General features: G+C 38.6%; 2 protein-coding genes across 3 annotated transcripts in view; one reads left to right on the forward strand and one right to left on the reverse strand.

The window, feature by feature from the left end:
• The window catches only part of LOC125229401 (potassium channel subfamily K member 6-like), a 144,387-nt gene continuing 119,152 nt past the window's right edge, over positions 1–25,235 (reverse strand). For both annotated transcript variants that reach the window (XM_048134229.1, XM_048134228.1), the window contains 4 exons: positions 6,273–6,413; positions 4,957–5,166; positions 1,912–2,100; positions 1–1,410 (listed from right to left, as the gene is read on the reverse strand). In XM_048134229.1, the coding sequence (XP_047990186.1) occupies positions 1,100–1,410; positions 1,912–2,100; positions 4,957–5,166; positions 6,273–6,413 (851 nt within the window). In that variant the 3' untranslated portion in view covers positions 1–1,099. The remainder of the gene's footprint in view (positions 1,411–1,911; positions 2,101–4,956; positions 5,167–6,272; positions 6,414–25,235) is intronic.
• LOC125229402 lies at positions 12,453–13,525 on the forward strand. The gene is made up of 2 exons (XM_048134231.1): positions 12,453–13,070; positions 13,175–13,525. The coding sequence occupies exons 1-2, from the start codon at positions 12,579–12,581 to the stop codon at positions 13,205–13,207; spliced, it is 525 nt and encodes a 174-aa protein (XP_047990188.1). The 5' UTR covers positions 12,453–12,578; the 3' UTR covers positions 13,208–13,525.

Below are 25,235 nucleotides of genomic sequence, written 5' to 3' on the forward strand. Positions count from 1 at the left end.
CACATGTTTTTTGGATAAATAATCAATGTAAACAAAGTAACTACATATATACCTTCAGTTAAACTACCTACTTTAAGTATTTACTCTCCGTGTACCTAATGATAATTTTGACTACGCAATCTTTCAGCCATTTACTTTTTTTAAGAATTAACAATCTTGATAGTTTTAATGAAATTAATTATAAATCCCATTTATGCTTTGAAGGCCAGTTATTTTAAATGCACATAACATTATGATCAAATTTACATATTTTTCTCGTAATATTAGACATTATACTTACATACCTACACAACATAATTTTCGTAACCAAATTAGGTAAATTAAAACCACACATACCATTTGGGCATAGTCAATTAGTCATATACTAAATAAATTGAAATATTTTTCAAATATTAAATAACGAATACTATACGAACTATATCTTTAAATATTGAATTAAGCCAATCCAAAAGCTCCGCGCCATGTTCTTTGGATAAAAACAATTGATTGTCACATTTTTATGTAGCATTTGCTATTTAGACAGGGACCAAACGTAGACTTCTAGGAATCCTTTTATCTTTAGTGGAAGAGATTCCTAATAGGCAATGCTGTTTTTGTGCTCCCCTGCAAATGCTGTTAAGATAGCCAATTGTCCTGACGCTGACTTGCTTAGGCAAAATGTCAAATCTCGTGCTCCAAAACGTATTTTGTCAATGAGGGTTTTCTGCATGACGGTGGATTTTGAAGTTTGCTAGCAGAAAGACCTGAAACACGTACGTAGCGAAATGCACAAACGCTCACGATAATATCTGTTTCGTATTACTTTCTATCGCTTTTGCGTATTGGCACGACAGAACAAGCCTGCATTTGTGTCGGCGTCTGGCGTCGACGATTGCCATTCGGCTACGTCGGCTGGTGCCTTAACATCGTCGCCTGGCGAAAAAATGATTCGACAGTGATAATTTTATAATCAACATTAATATTTATCAACGCGTAAACAAAAGGGTATATATAAACAAATCTGATTCTCCAATCCGTGCTTTGTCTTTTTACTGTTCAAGATTCCTCTGCCTTTTGGTTGAAATTTGCTAATTTTGCCACGCAAGTCAAACGTAACCGTTTAATGGACATGAGGCACCCTCATATCCCTAGCATGGACAGGCGTGGTATCCTCTGGGCTAGGGCTGTCGTCCAAATGCGGCCGGATGTGTACGACGGACCGGCGCTGGTCGTGGTGGTTGTAGTCATCCCTCATGACAAGTCCCCCGATCCCGTAGCCAGGGCCCATGACGCCGGAGCCGCTGAGACGCATCTTCTCTGGGTCCTCGTCGAGTTTCACGGAAGAGAAGACGGTGCTGAGGTTCAGTTGCGGGATGTCGTAGAAGACGGTTAGTGTCAGCATCAGGAAAGTTAGCCCAGCCAGGAGGAAGACTGGAAAAAAAATAACAGATAGTTATTATGAATGTATTACTAACATCAATAACATCTACTACCTGAATAGAGTTTTCTGATCAGTAATCGTTGTAACGTCGAGGATTGGCCATAGAAAAGCTCATGCCATAACGCACTATGGGACATTTACAAGTCTTAAAACAAGATTAAGGGCCAGTTGCATCAATCACATTTGACAGACACAAATTATCACACACATATGTCACACAACAGATGTCTATGGAACTTGGAACCCATACAATAAAATTTAACGAACGCTTTAGCTGTGACAAACAGTTTGATGCAACCGGCCCTATTACTACTACTACGGCCCATTCTGGCTGGAGCTAAAAGATCTGAAAGAGTGAATGATCTATGAGATCTAAGCATCCACCGTCCTATTAATCGCAGCTATCTAACGTAGTCAGTGAACCAAAACAATATTGTCACAGAATTGATAATTACCTCTGAATATTGTTAATGCAATCAAACCGTACTTACAAGTAGTAGCCACTTTGTACAGCGGTCGGTACTCCTGCCCAGGCGAGTCTCCAGGAATGTAGTCTCCCAGCCCTATGGTAGTCAACGAGATGAAGCAGTAGTAGAACGAATCCAGGTAGTCCCAACCAGGTTCGAGGGACGCGAAGATCGCAGCAGGAATTACGAGGAAAAACACCACCAGGAACGTCACTGGAATGGAGAATGCAACAGTTTAATTGCTTTGCTTGATAACTTTATAAAGCAGAGGTAGGTAATAAGAGTTTTGAATGATTCACGGTTATTTTCATTAGACTTATATTGACCGGGATATAGACCGTGATTACCTTTTTGATTTTTGTGGAGCTCCCGATATTGCGACGCAGTAGCATGCATTATGATCACGGAAAACTGACGAAATCAAAAAGGTAATCACGGTCTATATCCCGGTCAATATAAGTCTAATGAGGTAGATAATACTTTATTTATGAAATATACTTAAATATTTGAGAACGATTCTATTTAATTTATACATACTATGGCACAATTGGCACAGTAACTATTCATTCCCTATGGACCGTATGGACGCCTGCAACACCAGGGTAGCTAGCCGAATGGCACAATCGCTCACGAAATGCTCACGAAACGAAGCGCTAGTAGATATCTATCTCTATCGCGCTTGCGTATTGGCGCGACAGAGCCAGCGGCGTATCGCTTTCGTTTGGCGTCGGAGAAATGCCATTCGGCTACGGGGCCTGAGGTGTTACAAGCGCATTGCGGACAGTAAACACTCCGCAACCTCGTTGAGCTTCGGTAACTTTACTCAAAAGCTATGAATTTCCAATATGACAAAAAAGTACACCAACCATACAGTACCTACCTAAATTATGACCAAGCCGGGTGTTGAGGTAATCAATCACCCATACAACCATTTCAGTCGCAAAATCTTCAAATCAGTAACTAACTGTCAAATGTGACATAACGCGTGGTAACGTCGTGCAAACAATGCGACCGTATTGTTACAATAACAAAATGTAGTCGTCGTGTGCACTCGTTACGGTAACAAAATGTGTACGAATTTGTGGCTGTCAGTGTCACTGTCAGAATGACTTTTAACGACACTTTATTAGTCGACGTTTGCACACATAACGGTAACAACATGTGGACGAATTTGTGGCTGTCATTGTCACTGTCAGAACGGTTTCTGACAGTGACATTGACAGAATTTGTATACACATATGTAGGTCTGATTACCGAACTGCTCCTAAACCACTGTAACCGCAAATGACAATCTGAAATACGAAGGTTTCTCAAACTTTCTTGTGAAGTTGTGGACTGGTTGCTTTGAATCATTTAAATATGAGCGAATTAAATAATAATAAACGACGACGACCATTTAAGCACTCTTCGACATTTTATAGAAATGTGGGAAAGTTAAGAAAAGTGCAGAATGATAATACAAATAGATAAGCACTTTATAGTTACTTAATGTATTAAATATATAATTTTTAATTCTTATTGATAAAAATGAAGTGCAGTGTTGCTTTACACAATAAAAGTAGGAATCAAATGAAATAGAGTATTTACTGTGATATTAATAGAATTTCTGTTGCGCAATGATAGTTTTTTTCAGTACAGATGCTGCTTTTTACACGCAGTAGTGCGAGCAAATCCAGCAATGATTCATTTCTTGTCTGGTCGAAACTCTTAGCTTAGATTTTGGTACTGAAAATCGTCATACGATACACGTGCGAAAAGGACATTCACAACTCGTATCGATTTAAAACACTCCCTTCGTTCGTGTATTAATTTATCGCTACTCGTATCGATTTTCCTCTTTTCCGCACTCGTATCTACTAATCTACTTACAAGTATTTTGTTTGGGTTACAAAAAAAAACACATTATTTACTCTACTACGTTTTATTGATGTCTCTTTAACATTACAAATTTGTAGACACTTATCTATACAAAAATCTTGACAAGAAGTACAGATCGCTGAAATTAATGTTGATAGTAATATTATTGACGACTACTTCAACAAGTGTCAATTGTGAAATGCCGCAAAATACTAGTTGCTCTATAGAAGACCATAAAATAATATGATCCCCGATCCTTTACAACCCAGCAGCTCGGTACGCACGTTACATTTTTTTTTATCTTCTTTAGTGAGGGCAACTGAGTACGACGGCATATTTAATTGTTTATAAAGTTTGAGGATACCTGGAAAAAATTAATACAAGAATTAAGCCATTTTAAAAATAGCTTTCGGTCACGCGTGTACGCTGCGACCATTTTGCGACCGTTTGGCGACCGTTTGGTGACCGTTTGGCGACTGTTTTTTACATGGAATATTACCGTCTTAATCCATATTTTAACAACTTTATTGGTTTTCTAGGCATTATTTTTAATATTTCAGTATAGTACCTATATGCACCGGAGCACTAAAACTTCACCAATCAATATACATAACACGCAAACACCGAGTAGTCAATAATATTATTACTGGTTAAACTGAGGTAAATTGATGGCGCGTTGATAAATTTAGACTTATTTTATGAAATCACTCGAGCAATTTAATTGGCCATGGTAATTAGCCCACATTATATTACAAATGCAAACAATATTTATCTTTAACAAATTCTTACGCCATTACATTTTAATGTCAAATGGTTTTATTTCTTTTTTACTTTGACGTCTCTGACAGTCGCCATTTGAAAAGAATGAAATGAACGAATGATTTTGGGAAAGTAGTCGCCAAACGGTAACAATGTGTGCACGCGTAGTGCACACTTCTGTCACTTCTGTGACCATTTGTGCCTGTTACCAATCGTCCCCATTTGGGTCGCCGCGACTAAACGTCGACCGTACTGCGACTAAACATTGAGACCCGAAGACCTGTGTGTACACAAAATAGGAGGATTTGCGTAGGAACGGCGACCGATTATGGTTATATGGGCAGATTCAGAAAGTCGCTTTACCAGTGTCAACAGCAGAATCAGCGTTAGGCATCCCCCTGGTTGCCCTGGGTATCTCAAGATGCATATATAACCAGCACTTAAAATACTCACCAATCATTGAAAGGTGAACCAGCCGTATCGTAAAAGGCCTGTAAAGATGTCCAAGCTCAGCGTTCAGAGTTCTCAGCAAAGCCGTAGCAGGCAGCAGCAGTCTCTCCACCAGCGCAGACAGCAGGATCAGGGTCAGCGGGATACCGAGCAAGGCGTATAGCATGCAGAACATCTTGCCCATCTTGGAGAGGGGGGTCACGTGGCCGTAGCCTGGAAAACAGGGAGATCTTATTAGTAAACCAGCTTTTGCCCGGGGCTTCGCTCGCGTTAACTTAGAAAATTGCGGAATGCTGCACAAAACTTCCACCCCCATTTTAGGGAATTGGAACACCAAATCAATACCCTACACCATCAGGAACCAGAAATCCATTCTCTTTTACAAAATATCGTTAAAAGGTGGCCCATTGATTCCAGTTTTACGAGTATAACCCATTTCACAAGATAAATGATCATTGCTGTCCTAAAAATTCGGTCCATCCATCAATGTACCTAGTCCTAAAAAACAAGGAATATAAATTGATTACCGTCAATTTTCCATTCTTTTATAAAATTCAACGTTCTTTTAGAATCGTTTTTTATTTCAAACCGAATATTCAGACTGATTCAGATCATATTGAAAGGTCACTGTAATTTATTTGATAAATAATGGCCAGTTATTTTAAGGATAAAAAAACTGTTATGTGAGGAGGCACACTGACATTTTATCCCGCCAGGCGGCGCCTGTGCAAGTGTCATTCGTATGTGAGAGAGAGAAAAAACATATCATCTTCTCGCTCTCATTAAATTCTTTATCTGTGCAATGCAAGTGCAACGGACTAATAGGGTGGCGCCATCTGTCTTAACCTTTGAGCGTGCCTCCTCATTGGAAAGAGTGTAGTAAAAAATAAGAAAAAGGCCAACAACTCATTATGGTCAAAGACGATAATGACTACAGACTAATTGACGAATGAAGTATGGCTGACGAAAGCAGAATCGGACAAAAGGAACTTGACGAAAAACGAACGTGTCGACTATTATTGGTACCTAAGTGCGTTTTCACGTTATCCGATCCGATATCGGATGTCGGACCGATATCACATACATTACAGGCGCCACCTTGGATTTCTTCTATTGAAATCCTTCCGACATCCGATATCGGATCGGATAATGTGAAAACGCACTAAGATGCGACGAGATGGTCTGTGATGATGATGACTGATGTCAAGCCAATAGCCGATTGGCATTTCTTACCGCATCGATTACATGTATGACTTGACTCCAAGGGTAGCCTAGCAGCTTTGCGATTTCACTTCTGCTTAATATAAGAAGTTACTCACCAATAGTAGTAATAACGGTAGAAGAGAAAAACAGAGATTGTCCGAAGCTCCAGTTGGGTCCGCCGCTCACATTCTGCGCTGCCGGTACACCTTGGTTGGTCGCTCGCACCACCACTTCGATCAGCGATTCCAAGTCTTCAGCTGCAAAAGAACGGGCTTGTTACTACATATATCATAAAGGCTTTAAGATTATTTTTGAGGAAGACTGGCAGCAAAAATGTAATGTTGGGAAGATTGCCACCGCGCGAGAACTATTTTATGTGTATGTATAAAATGTATTAATTACATTGTACGTTGCAATAGTCGTTAAAACTAAAAGGAGTTCGCTTCTTATTCTTTATTAGCCTTCTTATTATGCAAATATGCAATATGTGCATCGGTATACCTACAGGGTGTAACAAAAATGGTGGTGATCCGTTTAAGGGCGTATTCAGTATCGTATTCTCATCAGGAAAAAGTAGGATAAAAATTTTTTTTCGCAAAATTTTTTTTTATCTTTGTATGGAGATTCGACCGATTCGCGCGGCCCGGCTCATACAAAAGTGAAAATTTTTTTAGCGAAAAAAAAATTTTTCTTCTACTTTTTCCTGATAAGAATACGATACTGAGTACGCCCTTAAACGGATCACCACCATTTTTGTTACACTCTGTAGACACAGACAGACGCATGCGTTAAAAGGCACGAAAGTTCAGCAATTTTTCAGTCTTTTTTTCGTAAAAATTTAAAGTAACTGAAGTGGTTTTTGTAATTCACAATTTAGCTTAAAAAAGACTTGGTTAGGTGTAAACAAAGTATCTTCCTACTTGTCGGGTGTACTAAAAATATTCGATAATCAAATCGCAAAAAATATGATGATTGATGAAGTAATTCCCGAAAGAGATAATCGCGCCTAAGCGTTGATAGTAAGTTCCTTTTAGCAAGCTTTTTTATTCTTTATACATTAACAAATGCACTGTAACACCAGCTGCAGTTAAAACCACGAAGCATTTAAATAAAAAACCAACTTGTTTTCGAACTTGCAAATAGCTTTTCCAGTGTTTTTCCTGCCGGCCTAGCCAAAGTGACAATGCGGCGACGTAGCAATCGAATCACAGTCTGGCTCTGTCGCGCCACTACTAAGAGCGATAGGCACTTCTCCCAACAAAGGTACATAGAAGCGACTTTCTTTTGTTCGTTTTTTTCGCCGATAGCTCCTCGATGATGATGGGACAAATGCTATACACTGAGAGAAAAAACAACCAGTTTTCATGTTCGCTCAACAAGTTTTTTTTGGTTAAAATAGCGCCTACGTGCTCTTTGGTTCAAACAACAAGTTAGATTTTGTTAAGTGTAACTAGTACATTCTACAAGTTACTCGTCATTTGAATCAAACATATATTTAAATCAACAAGTCGATTCTAGCAACGACACATATTGTTTTAAACATATGTTTGGCTGATTCAATCTAATATCTTTTAACAAGTTTGACCTTGTTGTTCGAACAAATTCGACTTGTCTCATTAATATTGTGTTTTCAGTTTACTAAAATCCTTTTGTTTCATACGGATAAACCCGCAACAAGTCGAACTTGTTAAATTCACAATGCAATTTTCTCTTAGTGAGGAAAAGGTGGCTAAGATATTACTTCCGAAACGTAAGCGTTTGTGACATTTGTGACTTTGGCTATGTACCCTGAAATCCGCATTAAGGCAACACGTCTGCGTCCCAAACAGCGGCTTTGGCTTAATAAGTAATGAGTTGGCAACAGGCATTGCAAGTTGGCCGTGTAATGAAATAACGGGCTTGGCACCGATTTATATTAATAAACTTTACCAGCAGGGTTAGCACATGATTGCCGCGGGAGCATGTCGCCGCGAGATAGACTACCCGTCCTTATGTCATTTATACAGTTAGAAGAAGACGTATGATCTATCTCGCGGCGACATACTCTCGCGGCCATCATGTGCTAGGCCTACTGGAGTTATTTGGACGACTGCGAAAGAATATGTAGTGTTATTTGTTGTCAAAATATTAGGTTTGTAATGTAACTGGTGACCGAAGAGCTGGCGACTTCCTCGCACAACGTATCAGCATTGCGATACTGCGAGGAAATGTCGCCAGTATCTTTGGTACAATGCCTCAAGGGCCTATTTTAGACATTAGCTAGCTATTAAATTTAGTCCTAGTTTCTTATATAATTATGTAAATATGTTCATGTAAATAAAGAGTTATTTCACACACAGGGTAAAGTCCACTTAAATGCAGAGCGTACTGGCAAAAAATAAAACTTTAAGTCTATGAGATCGTTATGATATGATACAATCAGGAGTCCAAACGACAATATCTCGCTATTGAAAAAAAAAAAGAGTTCTCGATTGACTGTTTGATACCCAGTAACCCATAATAACTTTTTCCAGAACAATCTCACCTCGATACCGCCTAGTTCCAAAACATGAATAATGAAGTTTTCATTTCACCATTCATTGACTTATATATTCCTTCGTAAGGACGGGCTCTAGTGGGCCTAGCTGAAGTAATAATTGTTACCCATGCGCGGCGATCGAAACGCAGTATGGCTCTCCCGTGTCACTAACAGAAAAGCGATAGGAAGAGAATCGCTTACTAAGGCCCACTTGCACCAACCACTCAGGGTTAGTGGGCTGTCATCTGTCAAATTCCATATATAATGGTGGGTTCCTCGGGTTAAACCTGCATTTTCGTTGGTTCAAGTGGCCCTAAGCGTAGGACGTTGTTGACTGGGGCACCCAGATGGCAGCCAAGCGTGCAAGTCTATGCGGCCAAGTGCGCGCGTGATGCGAACTCATTAAAATATGTAATAACCGCGATGTAATAGGCGTGTCAAACGAGCAAGTTCAGCCGAAATTATACGAATTTATCCTTACTTTGGAAATCCTTGCCGCCATTCCATTCGCGGCGCCATTGTGATCACCATAAAGTTGCGTTATTGTTGTGATATTGCGTGATTAATGGCGCAGCTGATGGATTTTGTGATTTGCAGGACAATTCGAATGTGCATTGATATCAAAATGATATCCGAAACAGGTTAGGATTTTGTTAAGTACGATTGACCATTGGGTTAGATTGGAACACGTTTGACATAGGTACAGGTACTGATACATTTCACTAGGCCCAACCAATCCAAAAATATTCAATCAAATGTACCTACGAGGCAACAGATTTTTTTTCGATTTGGTCCCATTGTCAAAGTCGTTACCTAAACCTAAAGACCGAAATGCACGACACCTAAATGACATGAGTTATAACACTTATAACTCATTATGTCATTATAATAAATATCAGTGTAGGTAAGTAAGTTCAAAATTCGAATGACCTCTTGGTCGTGTTGATCACCGAAGTACTGCTTAATATTTTTCGTGGGATTAATTAAATAATAAATAAAACGTAAATGAGTCTTGACACCGATTAATTTCATGTAATTTAATGGTACTTCAGTTAGAAAAATGGAGGGCTTGAAATCAACGACGAAAAATTTAATTTGAGGTTTCTAAGTTATCGTCACTGTATATCCACTGATTTTAGAAGTCAATAAGTAATTGAAGTATCTAATTTTAACGCAATGATTCACTTTTAAGAATCAATATTTTAATAATATCATGAGAATTGGCTCACGTTTTTTTTATAAAAAATTATCACCCAAGTTTTATATTGAAAAACAACTTACTACTAGAAAAGTCAGCTAATTAAGTATTTAGATTTAACAAGAAATAAATAAGTACATTTCCAGACAGTAAACCGACCAATCACACGCAAGTAGGTGACACGTGATAATGTACGTGCATGACCGCCCTATCACAGCATATATTACATAAAGTAATTGCCACTAGCTGTGTACAGGGGGTATCCAGATAGCCTAGAGGGTCGCCGACACTACAGAATAGGTTTACGTACAGACACGACACTTCGTATAAAACCGAAGTTTGACTGCGGTTCAGGATCGAATCGTGTTGTCACTTTCTATCACGTTCGACTATTTAGGGTTGTTAAAAATCAAGTGTACCTTAAGTGCGTTTTCACATGATCCGATCCGATATCGGATTGCGGACCGTAACTACAGAATAGGTTAACGTACAGACACGACACTTCGTATAAACCCGAAGTTTGACAGCGGTTCAGGGTCAAATCGTGTCACTTTCTACCACGTTCGACTATTTAGGGTTGTCAAAAATCAAGCGTACCTTATCGGTGGTAGTGGTAGCGCATGCAAAGGTATGCCAAGTTATACCATCCTAATTAATTGCTGCTTAGCAATGCGAGCCAAACGGAGCCGGAATCGAGAGTGTCTCTAACCACTGCCATCACTTTGAGTGTCAGTTACAATTTCTAAAAGCTAAAATGTTCTAGATATTTTCATTTGAGTTGTGTAATGCAAGTTGTCTTTTTGCTTCTAGAAGTAAATTTTAGCGTACAACAATGCAGTAAAGACAATATGCCTTCATAAAATATTTATCTTCTTCAGTGGAATGCAGACGTTACGAGGGTTCGTTTACTCAGAAAACGTGTACAAAGTAGACCTTAAAATTAAGGAATAAGACTCATAATTGTGTGAAATTTTGAAACGTGACCATACATGGAATGAAAACGGCTACACGTGCCCGGAAACAATAAAATCGTAGCCACAAAAGGGAACTAGAGGGCATATCAACTGTTCTATATAGCAAATGTTTTCACTCGCAATGGCCCCGACGGAAGATCAGCGAGTCGGGACCATTTCGTGGCAACCTATCCTATCTTTTTGTGTTATCTGTAAATAATTTCTGTTGTCACGAATAAATGATTTCTATTTCTATTTCAAATAGTAGGTATAGTTACTGTAAACATTTGTGTTTAGTCTTGTTTTTTAAGCATTAGACCTAGCCGGAGTGACTATTGTTGACGCTACTTGGCGATCAAAACACAATCTGTCGCGCCACTTCAGAAGAGTGGTATGTAGGTTACTACTCCAATCGATTCGATCGACTTTATCCATAACTTATGCATCTCAAGAGACTTAACAGTTGCGTAGGAAGAAAGTTGAAGAAAACTCTTTGTAGTAAAATACTTAACAACTTAGCGGTAACAAACTTTTGTCCCACACAATGTTAAAAGAAGTGACCTATCACGCAATGAAGCAATATAATTACATCGGAAATAGCCCCTTTATCCCTACGAAAGAAACAACATCTATATTAACCTTGTAACATTGTTGACCTTATGTGACGTCTCACATCATTAGCATTAGGTCAGTTCAAATACGTAATCAAAGCAGAGCATACAGTAAATAATATAAATATCCAGTCTTACCTTTAGATTTCAATAAACATGTTATATTAAGATTGTTACGTTATTGAGCTTATGTGACGTTCCACATTATTAGTTAAGTCAGCTAAAATACGCAATCAAAGCAAAAAAAAAATAACGACACATATAATATCCGAAGTAAATCGTCTAAGTAACTGTCCAAGACAGATTTCAAAAACATGTTTGACCTTTTCACACGTTTGACCTTACGTGACGTTTCACGTCATTAGTTAGGTCAGATCAAATACGCAATAAAAGCAGATATAATACCTACAGTAAATAATATAATAGTCCGAAGAAATTATTAGATTATATTAGAAGATAATATAATTTATTTCACCCAGATTTTCACAGACGTCAGAAGTCACGCTGTATAACTGAGTTATTTACCGAATAGCATTCCAGCGTTAATAAATACCTAATGCAATTCGGTATAAGAAATAGGCATTAAGTATTACTATATTATACCGTTGTTCAGTAATGTGATTTGATACACATATTGACCGAGGGTATAAATAAAAGTTTTGACTTAGTACAAGCCAATTCCATGAGTAACTTAATACTTAGATATCATTATCATTAGGATAATTTGTAGAATTTGATTCGGATATGTCTCGGCGCGGGCAAGACGCACGATGAATGAATGACATCTTTCGTATATCGTTCTGAGTTCGGTGTATGTTTGACATGCCTCGTTATTTTTATTATATCTCCTGTGCCCAAGTTTCAATAACTTTCTAAAGTTGAGTATATTTTGTAACTTTTCCAATAAAACAAGTTTTGTACAGGGCATAGGGTTGGAATAAACTAATCTCAGAGTTTTCTTAAGAACCATTACGCTGCTTTATTGAATTCTTCGAATAATTTGTTTACTAACATAATAAGGCACTAGTAAATGTTTAAATAGCACACTTCACCTACCAGTGGTTTTCTGTAATTCTGTCCAGGAAGTTATAAACCAGAACACTTATTTCATTTTTCACTTGTACTGCCACTACAACTTAGAAATGTCACAAGCCGACTCAGTCAAGAAGGCTATAGAGGAGCTGTCGACGAATTTTGAGGAGAAGATGGCCAAGTTTGAGGGTGACCTGAATAAAGCCGAAGCAAATAACCCAGCAGTTTCATCGCTGGCGACTGCCTTCACTGCATTCAAATCCTGTATCCTGAAGGCCTTGGATGTGCTTCAAGCGCAAGTAGCCCAACTTACACAGCAGGTTGACAAGATGGAGATGCGATCCCGGCGTAAGATGTTACTGGTGCATGGAGTTTCTGAGGTCCAAGACGAGAGTGCAGCGGATACCGTGGTGCGGGAGCTCAAGACCGTTCATAGTAGCCTCTCAGTTGATCACATAAGCCGTTGTCATCGATTAGGCCGTCCCCGAAGTAACAAACCCAGACCTATAATAGTTAAGTTCTGTGACAGTGCAATTCGGGACAAGCTGTGGTTCGGTAAGGTGGCTTTAAAGGGATCCGGTACTACAATCTCGGAGTTTCTAACTAAGTCACGGCAGGAGACCTTCATGGCGGCTCGTGAGCGCTTTGGGATTCGAAGATGTTGGACGTGGGAAGGAGTAATTCATGTTCTGTGTTCGGGCGACGAGCGACGACGCGTAGTCAGTTTAGCGGAGCTTGATGCCATCCCCGAGGCACAGGTGTCGCCTGCCACTTCAACGCCGAATCCCGCAGCGCCTCAGGGTTCTGGGGTCAGTGGAGCTGGAAAGCCGCCGGTCAAGCAATTTGTGAGGGCAAATCGTGGCTCAGCAAAACCCAAAATCTAGAGTAACTTTTTTACTTGGCCGTACTACACTGAAATAGTCATCGGACATCTTAACTTGGTCGGTTTTCACTGGTGTTTAACATTTTTTAGTTTACCCACTTATTTATCATTTTTTAACACTGTTTAATTGCTACAACTACAATTTTTGTTGTTATTCCTTTACTTTGGCAGTCAGTTCGCGTAAGTGACGTTTGACGTTTTCGTTTAGTAACAGTATTGCCAACTGTGTGCCAACTTGCTTGCGTTCCGTTTCTCGTAATAAGTGTTTTAGTGTTTCATTGCACCTAAGATATTAATGGTAAATATGTCTACCTATAATGTATTTATTTTCTAAATTAGCTTCCAAAAGCATTTTTATTACTTTCTTTTCCTGTGCTACTGGTGGGTGTGTGGAGAATTATAGATTGGTATTTAAAAATATTTTGGTATTTAGTTTATTTATACTTACTTATTTATTTATAATTTATGTCTTTGTTAAATAGTAGTGCCAATAGTGACCAGTTTTTATCAATATCTTCCTCTGATAATGTTTTTACCGATGTGGACACGGATGTCAGTTTTCATAGTCTGCCTCCGTCTCTACACGAGTTTCTTGAGCAGCAGTTTATCGGCGTAGCAAAAAACTTTAATGTGGTACATATTAACGCACAAAGTATCCCCGCTCATTACAATGACCTTCTGTTAACCTTCGACTTAAATAATATTCATGCTGTCCTAGTCTCTGAATCATGGCTCAAGCCGATCCTGCCGTCTACCTCTTATTCCTTGCCTGGATTTCAGTTAGTCCGCCATGATCGTTCTGGCAGGGGTGGTGGTGGAGTTGCTATATATCTTCGCTCCTACATACCTTTTTCTATTGTTAGCTTGTCTCCTTTCTCCCCTTGTTCTGATTGTGCTGAATACATATTTCTTGAGGTATCCTTATCTTATTCCAAAGTCCTACTTGGTGTATTCTATTCTCCTTCACTTCAAGTCAACTACTTTTCGTCTCTTGAGAAACTTCTTGAAGACCTTATGCCTTCATATAGTCATCATATTATAATGGGTGACTTCAACACCTGTCTCCTCAAAGACGATCACAGATCTAAGTCACTTAAAAGGTTAGCTGATTCATGCAACTTGAGCATCCTTCCTTCTAGTTCTACTCACCATTTCCCTAATTGTTCCCCTTCTCTTTTAGACCTGGCCATGGTTTCCTCTACTGTCCATGTTGCTAAATTTGGCCAGCATTCCGCTGACGCATTTTCTTACCATGATTTGCTCTTTCTCTCCTACAAAATTCGTCCCCCTAAGGCCAAAGCTAAAATTTTGTTGCAGCGCAATTTTGGACGGCTAGATGTCGATAAACTTAAGACTGACGCGTCTAAGATTGACTGGAGTGCCGTGTCGCGAGCGGGAACAGTGGACGATCAAATTTCACTTTTCAATTCACTTCTTATCCAGCTTTTTGATGTTCACGCTCCCATTCGGGCTGTCAAAGTAAGGCATCTTCCTGCTCCATGGCTCACGGCAGACATAAAGGCTTTAATAGAAAAGAAAAATCTGGCCAAATCTAAATATAAAGCTCATAACACCGATAAAAACAAAGGTAGATATCACAGCCTCCGCAATCGCTGTAGCACGGTTTGTCGTGATGCTCAAAGACGCCATATACACAGTTCGGTAGAAAATGGTGACCCAGCCAAAGTCTGGAGGTTTTTGAGAACTCTGGGTGTAGGGAAAATCCGCAACCTTCGAACTCTAACAATTTTGATTTTGAGAAGTTGAATCAGCATTTTTCCGCATCTGCAGCTTTTGGTGGTTCCATAAAAGAGGACACAATTAATTGTCTTTCCTGTGCTCCCAGCAAGAACTTTTCTCAATTCTCTTTTCGTCGCTTTACTGAGGATGATGTTAGGAAAAATGTAATGAGCATCACTTCTAATGCTGTCGGAGTTGATTGTATAAGCCGCAACATGATTCTTCCTCTTCTAGATATCCTTGCTCCTGTAATTACTGACATCCTAAATTCTTCTATTTCTACTAGTGTTTTCCCTGTCCAATGGAAAGATGCCGATATTATCCCTCTGCCTAAAAAGTCCAATCCCTGTTCTTTTTCCGATTATCGTCCTATTTCCATTCTCCCATTTTTATCTAAGGTCTTCGAGCGGTTAATACATCAACAGCTAACCTCGTACCTGAACAGAAATGAATTGTTGAACCCGTTCCAATCTGGTTTCCGTTCGGGTCACAGTACTACTACAGCATTAGTTAAAATCACAGATGACATTCGTATGGGTATGAACAACAGAATGCTAACAGTCTTGACTCTACTGGATTTCAGCAACGCTTTCAATAATGTTGATTTTGACATCTTACTAGCTGTTTTGCGATCTCTTAATGTATCTCCCTCAGCACTTGACTGGTTTCATAGTTATTTGGTTGGGCGTCGGCAAAGAATAAAAGTAGAAGACTTCCGTTCGTCATGGTGCAGTACATCGGCTGGCGTTCCGCAGGGCGGTGTACTGTCGCCTTTATTATTTTCCATGTTTATTAATTCTATTACTCATAATCTTTCTTCCAAATTTCACCTCTATGCCGACGATCTCCAGATATACAGACAGGGAGTAATAGGTGATCTTACTTCTGTTATAGAGAGTACCAATGATGACTTGTCGCGCATTCTAAAATGGAGTACCAGTCATGGTCTGAAAGTAAACCCTGAGAAGACCCAAGTCATCATTGTTGGCAGTAGCAAACTCATTCCCAGAGTAGACTTTGCGAATCTTCCTCCCATATACTTCGACGGTGTCCAGATTCCTTTATCACATCAAGTGAAAAATCTGGGTGTTGTTATGGACCGCTCCTTATCTTGGGCACCTCAAGTAGGCGAGGTTAGTAGGAAAATGTTTGCTGCTGTTGGCTCTCTTAGGCGATTACGTAACTTCTTGCCAATCGCCACCAGAGTTGCGCTTGCACAGTCTCTTCTTCTGCCGATACTTGATTATGCTGACATCTCCTATCTTGATCTCACAGAGGAGCAACTGAGCAAGCTAGAGCGAATACAAAATCTCTGCATCCGGTTTATATTTGGATTGCGTAAATTTGACCACGTCTCTCATTTCCGCGCGCAACTCAAGTGGCTCCCAATCCGCCTTCGACGAAATTTTCATATTCTTTGTCTTTTATATAATATACTTTTTAATCCCACCACACCTCGTTACCTAAAAGAACGTTTCAGTTATTTAAACTCCACTAGTAGGCCTAGCACATGATGGCCGCGGGAGTATGTCGCCGCGAGATAGACTACCCGTCCTTATGTCATTAATACAGTTAGAAGAAGACGTGGCATCTATCTCGCGGCGACATACTCCCGCGGCCATCATGTGCTAGGCCTATTGATCCTCACAAAACTTGCTTCTCTCTGTTCCTCCTTCCTCTTCCAAATTCTACAATTCTTCTTTCACTTTTCGGGCTGTTCGGCTCTGGAACTCTCTTCCTGTCGAATTGAGACGCGCTCAATCCCTTGCTACTTTTAAATCCCATCTGAAAGACTATTATTTGTCCCTTCATTAGTGTCTCTGTAAATTGTCCACTTACACGTTTGGCACGAAATATTGTATGTATTATAATATATGTATGTAGGTATATAATATGTAAGCAGTATGTATGTGTATGTATGTGTAGGTATTATATGTATTATGTAGGTATATGCTTTTTAGCTACAATTAATTACTTTTAATTTAGTTTTTTTTGCACCTCCTAATTAGTTAAAGTTATGAATACCATTTTTCCACTACCCAAAGGTTGCCTGGAAGAGATCGCTCTTTAGCGATAAGGCCGCCTGTTGTTTACCTCTGTAATAAAATCTATTGTAATGTGTGTGTTCCTATGTACATTTCTGAGGTTGTGCAATAAAGTGGATTTGTATTGTATTGTATTGTATTGTAAGTATGAAATAATTAAGACCGTAATAGGAGAATTCCTATTCAATATTTTTTCTATTGATTTATGCGTGCAATGCAATTAATTAATAAATAATGATCTCTTATCACTAATGAGTGTTAATGTCAACTTTCATAATTATGCTGCGATATGTACTATCTTAAAGTAAACGTCATATATGTTTATATTTTATAGAACTGGTGTAAAAAGAGGACCCAGTCCTAGTGTCTTCCCGTCCCAGTGTCTTCTTGTTGTACCTGTCGCTTTTATTTATTTGATTCGACACACATTAAATATTCATTGTTTTAAGGGCTATTCAATTTTGACAAATGTCGCTCCGCGTCAGTGTTGCCAGACGGAATCTGAAGTATACAGTAGAAAAATGAATAAAAAACCAGTAGATCGGGAGAAAAAGCAGTAGACTACAAATATTGATACCAAGTGAAGAAGAATGAAAAAAAAAATATATATATATGCTGTTACACGAAAACGGTCCTGAAACTCTTTTAGACTTCTCGCGATTTCAAATTCATGAAGATTTGCGTTTATAGGTTTTGGAAAAAACATACAAAGGTCATTTTTGACAAGCTTTTTTTCTTTCTTATCCATGATCAAATGTTTGTATGAAAAAAAAACCGAATCGAAAAGCCACACATCAAGAAAAAACTTATCCCATACAGCTACGCATGGGGATTAAAAATGGTTATACAAATATACATAGTAAGTTAACCGTAAAAGATAGGCATATGCTTTCGCGGACTTTTATGTAAACTTATGAGAGATACACTATTTCGTTATACAGCTCATTGATATAGCTGAAACGGGTTGGGCAGCGTTTTCGATTAAGGCTCTCAGCCAGTGGGATTTTGTCCGACTTGTTTAGCAAATATCGTCATATATCAAAATAAATAATAATAAATAATAAATATTTGGGACACCTTACACAGACCAACTTAGCCCCAAACTAAGCAAAGGTTGTACTATGAGTGCTAAGCGACGATATACATACTTAAATAGATAAATACATACTTATATACATAGAAAACATCCATGACTCAGGAACAAATATCTGTGCTCATCACACAAATAAATGCCCTTACCGGGATTAGAACCCAGGACCGCGGCTCAGCAGGCAGGGTCACTACCGACTGAGCCAGACCGGTCGTCAAACAAAACATCAAAACATCAAACAAAGTCGCAACAAATTATATGCTTAAACCTTCCCTAAGAATCACTTATTCATAGGTGAAAACCGCATGAAAATCCGTTCAGTAGTTTTTGAGTTAATCGCGAACACACATAGACAGACGCGAAGGGGGACTTTGTTTTATAATGTGTAGGATGCATTCAATTGATTCCATTCCTATACACAAATAAGAACTTTTTCTCAAACTTGCAATGAAATGTTGTCGGGACTACTACGTATCCGGTGAGCTGAGTGAAGATGATAATATTTATAGTACAGTTCACACCAAAGCCTGTAAAGCACCCTCCATTTGTTAAACGTCAAATGCTGACACTACACCATGACATTTAGTAATCAGAAAAAAAACATTAATAGTACAAATGCACCTGAATTTCACCGTGTGATAAGTTACCTCAGAGAAAAAAAATTGGCGCGGAATTAGAAAAGTTTTCTTTTTGCCCAGTTTTATCAAAACTATCAAGGGATTTTTTTTTTTTTCATTTCATTGCAAGTTTGAGAAAAGCACTATACATGCCTCGCCGTGAAAAGGGCGTACAGGCTTCGTATCACTATCTTACTCAGATGGATATACCTACACAGATGTAAGCCCTTCTTTCCCGGCACCTGACGTAATGTACTATTATTTATATGAACACATATAAAACCAGTTAGAATACAAACAGCAAACTTCTTGCACCCGCCTAAATCGCTATTGCTAATACCAATAAGCTACCACTACATTACGAACAATCACAGATATAAAGTCTGTCAAGCGATTTCTGTCACTAGAAAAAAGCAGCAACTTTAAAAAATGAAGGGATGAAAATTGACCCATAGAAAGTTTTAATTTCGCGCCTTCACTAAGTTGTTGAACCGTCTATAGTAAAAATTTGAAGCCAATCCAATTGTTTATACTAAAAAATATCGATTTGGAAAAAAGCAGGTAGATTTCTTGAAAAAACACAAAAAAAGCAGTAGATCAGTAGATTTTTTCAAAATCAGGTAGATCTACTGCTAAATCAGTAGATCTGGCAACACTGCTCCGCGTGTATTTCCATACACGACTTCGCAAGCAAATGACTTTCTAAATCTCTTTGGGAACATAATATACCTACATTAGGTAGCGCTGGTAGCCTAGCGGTAAGTACGTGCGACTTTCGTTCCGTAGGTCGCGGGTTCGAACCCCGGCTCGCACCGATGAGTTTTTCGGAATTTATGTGCGAAATGTCATTTGATATTTCCCGGTCGCTTTTCGGTGAAGGAAACATCGTGAGGAAACCGGACTAATTCCAATAAGGTCTAGTTTACCCTTCGGGTTGGAAGGTCAGATGGCACTCCCCATATAACCATAATCGGTCGCCGTTCCTACGCAAATCCTCCTATTTTGTGTACACACAGGTCTTCGGGTCTCAATGCTTAGTCGCAGTACGGTCGACGTTTAGTCGCGGCGACCCAAATGGGGACGATTGGTAACAGGCACAAATGGTCACAGAAGTGACAGAAGTGTGCACTACGCGTGCACACATTGTTACCGTTTGGCGACTAGTTTCCCAAAATCATTCGTTCATTTCATTCTTTTCAAATGGCGACTGTCAGTCTGTCAGAGACGTCAAAGTAAAAAAGAAATAAAATCATTTGACATTAAAATGTAATGGCGTAAGAATTTGTTAAAGATAAATATTGTTTGCATTTGTAATATAATGTGGGCTAATTACCATGGCCAATTAAATTGCTCGAGTGATTTCATAAAATAAGTCTAAATTTATCAACGCGCCATCAATTTACCTCAGTTTAACCAGTAATAATATTATTGACTATTCGGTGTTTGCGTGTTATGTATATTGATTGGTGAAGTTTTAGTGCTCCGGTGCATATACTATACTGAAATAATAAAAATAATGCCTAGAAAACCAATAAAGTTGTTAAAATATGGATTAAGACGGTAATATTCCATGTAAAAAACAGTCGCCAAACGGTCACCAAACGGTCGACAAACGGTCGCAAAATGTTCGCAGCGTACACGCGTGACCGAAAGCAGTGAATATTTATTATATTTTCAAAATGGCTTCTTGTATTAATTTTTTCCAGGCATCCTCAAACTTTATAAACAATTAAATATGCCGTCGTACTCAGTTGCCCTCACTAAAGAAGATTAAAAAAAAATTGTAACATGCGTACCGAGCTGCTGGGTTGTAAAGGATCAGGGATCATATTATTATGGTCTTCTATAGAGCAACTAGTATTTTGCGGCATTTCACAATTGACACTTGTTGAAGTAGTCGCCATTAATATTACTATCAACATTAATTTCAGCGATCTGTACTTCTTTTGTCAAGATTTTTGTATAGATAAGTGTCTACAAATTTGTAATGTTAAAGAGACATAAATAAAACGTAGTAGAGTAAATAATGTGTTTTTTTTGTAACCCAAACAAAATACTTGTAGATATGCGTGCGGAAAAGAGGAAAATCGATACAAGTAACGATAAATTAATACACGAACGAAGGGAGTGTTTTAAATTGACACGAGTTGTGAATGTCCTTTTCGCACGTGTATCGTACGACGATTTTCAGTACCTAAATCTAAGCTAAGAGTTTCGACCAGACAAGAAATGAATCATTGCTTGATTTGCTCGCACTACTGCGTTAAAAAAGCAGCATCTGTACTGAAAAAAACTATCATTGCGCAACAGAAATTCTATTAATATCACAGTAAATACTCTATTTCATTTGATTCCTACTTTTATTGTGTAAAGCAACACTACACTTCATTTTTATCAATAAGAATTAAAAATTATATATTTAATACATTAAGTAACTATAAAGTGCTTATCTATTTGTATTATCATTCTGCACTTTTCTTAACTTTCCCACATTTCTATAAAATGTCGAAGAGTGCTTAAATGGTCGTCGTCGTTTATTATTATTTAATTCGCTCATATTTAAATGATTCAAAGCAACCAATCCACAACTTCACAAGACAGTTTGAGAAACCTTCGTATTTCAGATTGTCATTTGCGGATACAGTGGTTTAGGAGCAGTTCGGTAATCAGACCTACACATGTGTGTACAAATTCTGTCAATGTCACTGTCAGAAACCGTTCTGACAGTGACAATGACAGCCACAAATTCGTCCACAAGTTGTTAAAGTTATGTGTGCAAACGTCGACTAATAAAGTGTCGTTAAAAGTCATTCTGACAGTGACATTGACAGCCACAAATTCGTACACATTTTGTTACCGTAACGAGTGCACACGACGACTACATTTTGTTATTGTATCAATACGGTCGCATTGTTTGCACGACGTTACCACGCGTTATGTCACATTTGACAGTTAGTTACTGATTTGAAGATTTTGCGACTGAAATGGTTGTATGGGTCGCTTTCGTAAAAACTAGTGCCTACGCCAAATCTTGGGATTAGTTGTCAAAGCGGACCCCAGGCTCCCATGAGCCGTGGAAAATGCCGGGATAACGCAAGAAGGATGATGAAATTTGCAGCTAAGTAATTGGTTAACTTACACCGATTTTTACGTGAGGTTACCTCCATTTGAAAATCACGTAGGTATTTATAGTTAAAATAAACCAGTAAAGTTTGGTTTTCGGGCGGTCAGTTTTAGAAACTGGTTGGTTGCGTGAATGCAATGGTATTTAAATAAATAACCGGTTGTAATAAAATAGTTTTGAGGCTGTTGATAAGTTTCTAGTTTGTAGGTTAAAGTGAGGTGTTATTCGGATGATGATTGTGTTGATACTCTTCTGATGTGTTTCATTTTGTACACATCTTTTAAGGAGAACTACCTATCCTATATTTCATATCTGAACTTATAATAGTGCCTTTTCACATTACCCGGTTCGATATCTGTGTGCGTAGTCGAAATGCACAAACGCTTACGATAAAATCTCTACCTCTATAATATCTCTTTCGTAGCTGTCTATCTCTATCGCTCTTGCGTATTGGCGCCACAGAGCCAAACTGCATTTCTGCGGCGTTTAGCGTCCCAGAAATGAGATTCGGCTACGGGCGCCTTTAAAATTATTCATTAGGATATCTTATCGGTCACGGTAACCACAGGCACATCTCGGACATTGGCGATCAAATATTTATGAAGGAGGCGCGTTCCTAGCACACAGTCTAAGCTCGTGTAGGTGAACGCTTGTATGAGTGAAATATGACAGATCGGCTGTTCGCGTTTTTGACAGGCGGTAGTACTCTTTATTATACTGTACGATAGCTAGTACTCTTTATTATACTGTGCCTACAAGTTATATGTATTATAAAAAATGGGATTAAATAACATATTGGGTACGAGTTTCAATCTTGTTGTTGTAATGTTGTTGTCTTATTTTAGCTGGCTTTGTAACAGCTATACATGCTACCTATCTAATCTTTTACACTGTAAATCGATAATCATTAGCGACACAATTACTACATAATTTTTAAGAAAAAAAAAACCGCCTTCCTTTGGGGTTCTGGTGATAAATACTTTCAAATGTTGGATTATGTTATCAATTCGTCTGTATATTTTTTAATGTTTGTTATTCGATTATCTCCGTCATTTCTGAACCAATTTTGAAATCTGGATGATTCTGAAGTACTTACAGATGAGAATGATTATCAGAACGGAACTCTAACCAGGGGCGGCTCACTCTTCATCAGCAGTTCCACTGCACCAAATGTCGCTGTTCTGGACGTAAGTGCATGCTGTTCTTATAAAAATACCAAAGTCACTATAAGTGTGCCGTTCAGATTTGAGGAGTTCCGTTCTGACCATCATCAGCAATTCCACTGCACCAAATATCACTGGGTGGCTAGCCGAATGGCACAATCGCTCACGAAACGCTCACGAAACGAAGCGCTAGTAGATATCTATCTCTATCGCGCTTGCGTATTGGCGCGACAGAGCCAGCGGCGTATCGCTTTCGTTTGGCGTCGGAGAAATGCCATTCGGCTACGGGGCCTGTTCTGGACGTAAGTGCATGCTGTTCTTATAAAAATACCAAAGTCACTATAAGTGTGCCGTTCAGATTTGAGGAGTTCCATTCTGACCATCATCAGGAGTTCCACTGCACCAAATGTTACTGTTCCGTACGTAAATGCATGCTGTTCCTTTAAAAACACAAAAATCACCATATGTATGCCTTTCAGATTTGAGGAGTTCCCTCGATTTCTCCAGGATCCCATCATCAGAACTGGGTTCTGAGAAAAATGGGACCAATCTGTATGCATGTACATTCAATCAAAAAAAAATTTTTCAAAATCGGTCTAGTAACGACGGAGATATCGAGGAACAAACATTAAAAAAAATAAAAAAAATAAAAAAAAACATACAGACGACTTGATAACCCCTTCCTTTGAGATTTGGAAGGCGGTTAAAAATGACTCGTAATTGATACATATTGGAAAGATAGTAAGTAGATAATGAAGTCTATAATAGATAGGACTATATTTGCTACCTACCTCACGGTAGCCAATAAAAAAATCGATAATGTCTATCAGTATTTCAGAAATGATGTTAGAAAGTATCTAGTGCGAAGATATTAAAGTATAAAAAATCCTGCTGCGCTTTTATAGAAACTTTTTACTTTAGAAACACCGAATATAATAACTTAGTAAATTTCAAAACATGAAAACAGCTTTGACCTGTCTAGGATCTTAAAAGGTCATTATGTCATAAGTACAGAGCTCAGCGTATGCGGTTTTTAGGGTTCCGTAGTCAACTAGGAACCCTTATAGTTTCGCCATGTCTGTCTGTCCGTCCGTCCGTCCGCGGATAATCTCAGTAACCGTTAGCACTAGAAAGCTGAAATTTGGTACTAATATGTATATCAATCACGCCAACAAAGTGCAAAAATAAAAAATGGAAAAAAATGATTTATTAAGGTATCCCCCCTACATGTAAAGTGGGGGCTGATATTTTTTTTCATTCCAAACCCAACATGTGATATATTGTTGGATAGGTATTTAAAAATGAATAAGGGTTTACAAAGATCGTTTTTGATAATAAAAATATTTTCGGAAATAATCGCTCCTAAAGGAAAAAAAAGTGCGTCCCCCCCTCTAACTTTTGAACCATATGTTTAAAAAATATGAAAAAAATCACAAAAGTAGAACTATATAAAGACTTTCTAGGAAAATTGTTTTGAACTTGATAGGTTCAGTAGTTTTTGAGAAAAATACGGAAAACTACGGAACCCTACACTGAGCGTGGCCCGACACGCTCTTGGCCGGTTTTTTTAAGTTTGGTAACGTGCAATTACCCTAATTGGAGTTGCAGGCGTCCATAGGCTACGGCTACTGGTTACCATTAGGCTGTCAATAAAAAATAAAATTTCAAATATTATAAAAATAAAATTCAAAAGTCCCGTGCCACATCTGTCTGCGTCTAATTAAAAAGTATTGAACTGATTTTCAATGGTTCTCACCTATCAATACAGTGATTCTGGTAAAGTACTTACCTATAATTTGTTAAAGTCACAGAATTAGATTTAGATAGAAGAAACAAGTTCATCTATTTTAAATATGTCTAACGCCGTGTCTTACGTGGGCGACGGACGCGCGTCGCGTCTCATCGCATCGTCTACTTCCATATCGATAAGGTTTGATTTCGTATGCGTAGCATCGCCGTCGCGCGACCATCGCGCGACCGTCGCCCACGCAAGCCACGGCGTAAGACCGATAGTCCACTATCATATGTTTATAATAGAAATATGATCATAGGCAACATGCCGTCCTTTTTCTTCACGTTGGAGGGAAGGGAAAAACATATGATAG

Source organism: Leguminivora glycinivorella, chromosome 9 (genome assembly GCF_023078275.1).
Source record: "Leguminivora glycinivorella isolate SPB_JAAS2020 chromosome 9, LegGlyc_1.1, whole genome shotgun sequence".
In the NCBI taxonomy this organism is placed as follows: Eukaryota; Metazoa; Arthropoda; class Insecta; order Lepidoptera; family Tortricidae; genus Leguminivora; species Leguminivora glycinivorella.

What these genes read in the sequence shown, in the direction of transcription:
- LOC125229402 (XM_048134231.1), top strand. Translation starts at nt 12,579, where the DNA reads ATGTCACAAGCCGACTCAGTCAAGAAGGCTATAGAGGAGCTGTCGACG. An exon ending in CTACAATCTCGGAGTTTCTA is followed by an intron (nt 13,071 to 13,174) that starts ACTAAGTCACGG and finishes TTCGGGCGACGA; the next exon opens with GCGACGACGCGTAGTCAGTT.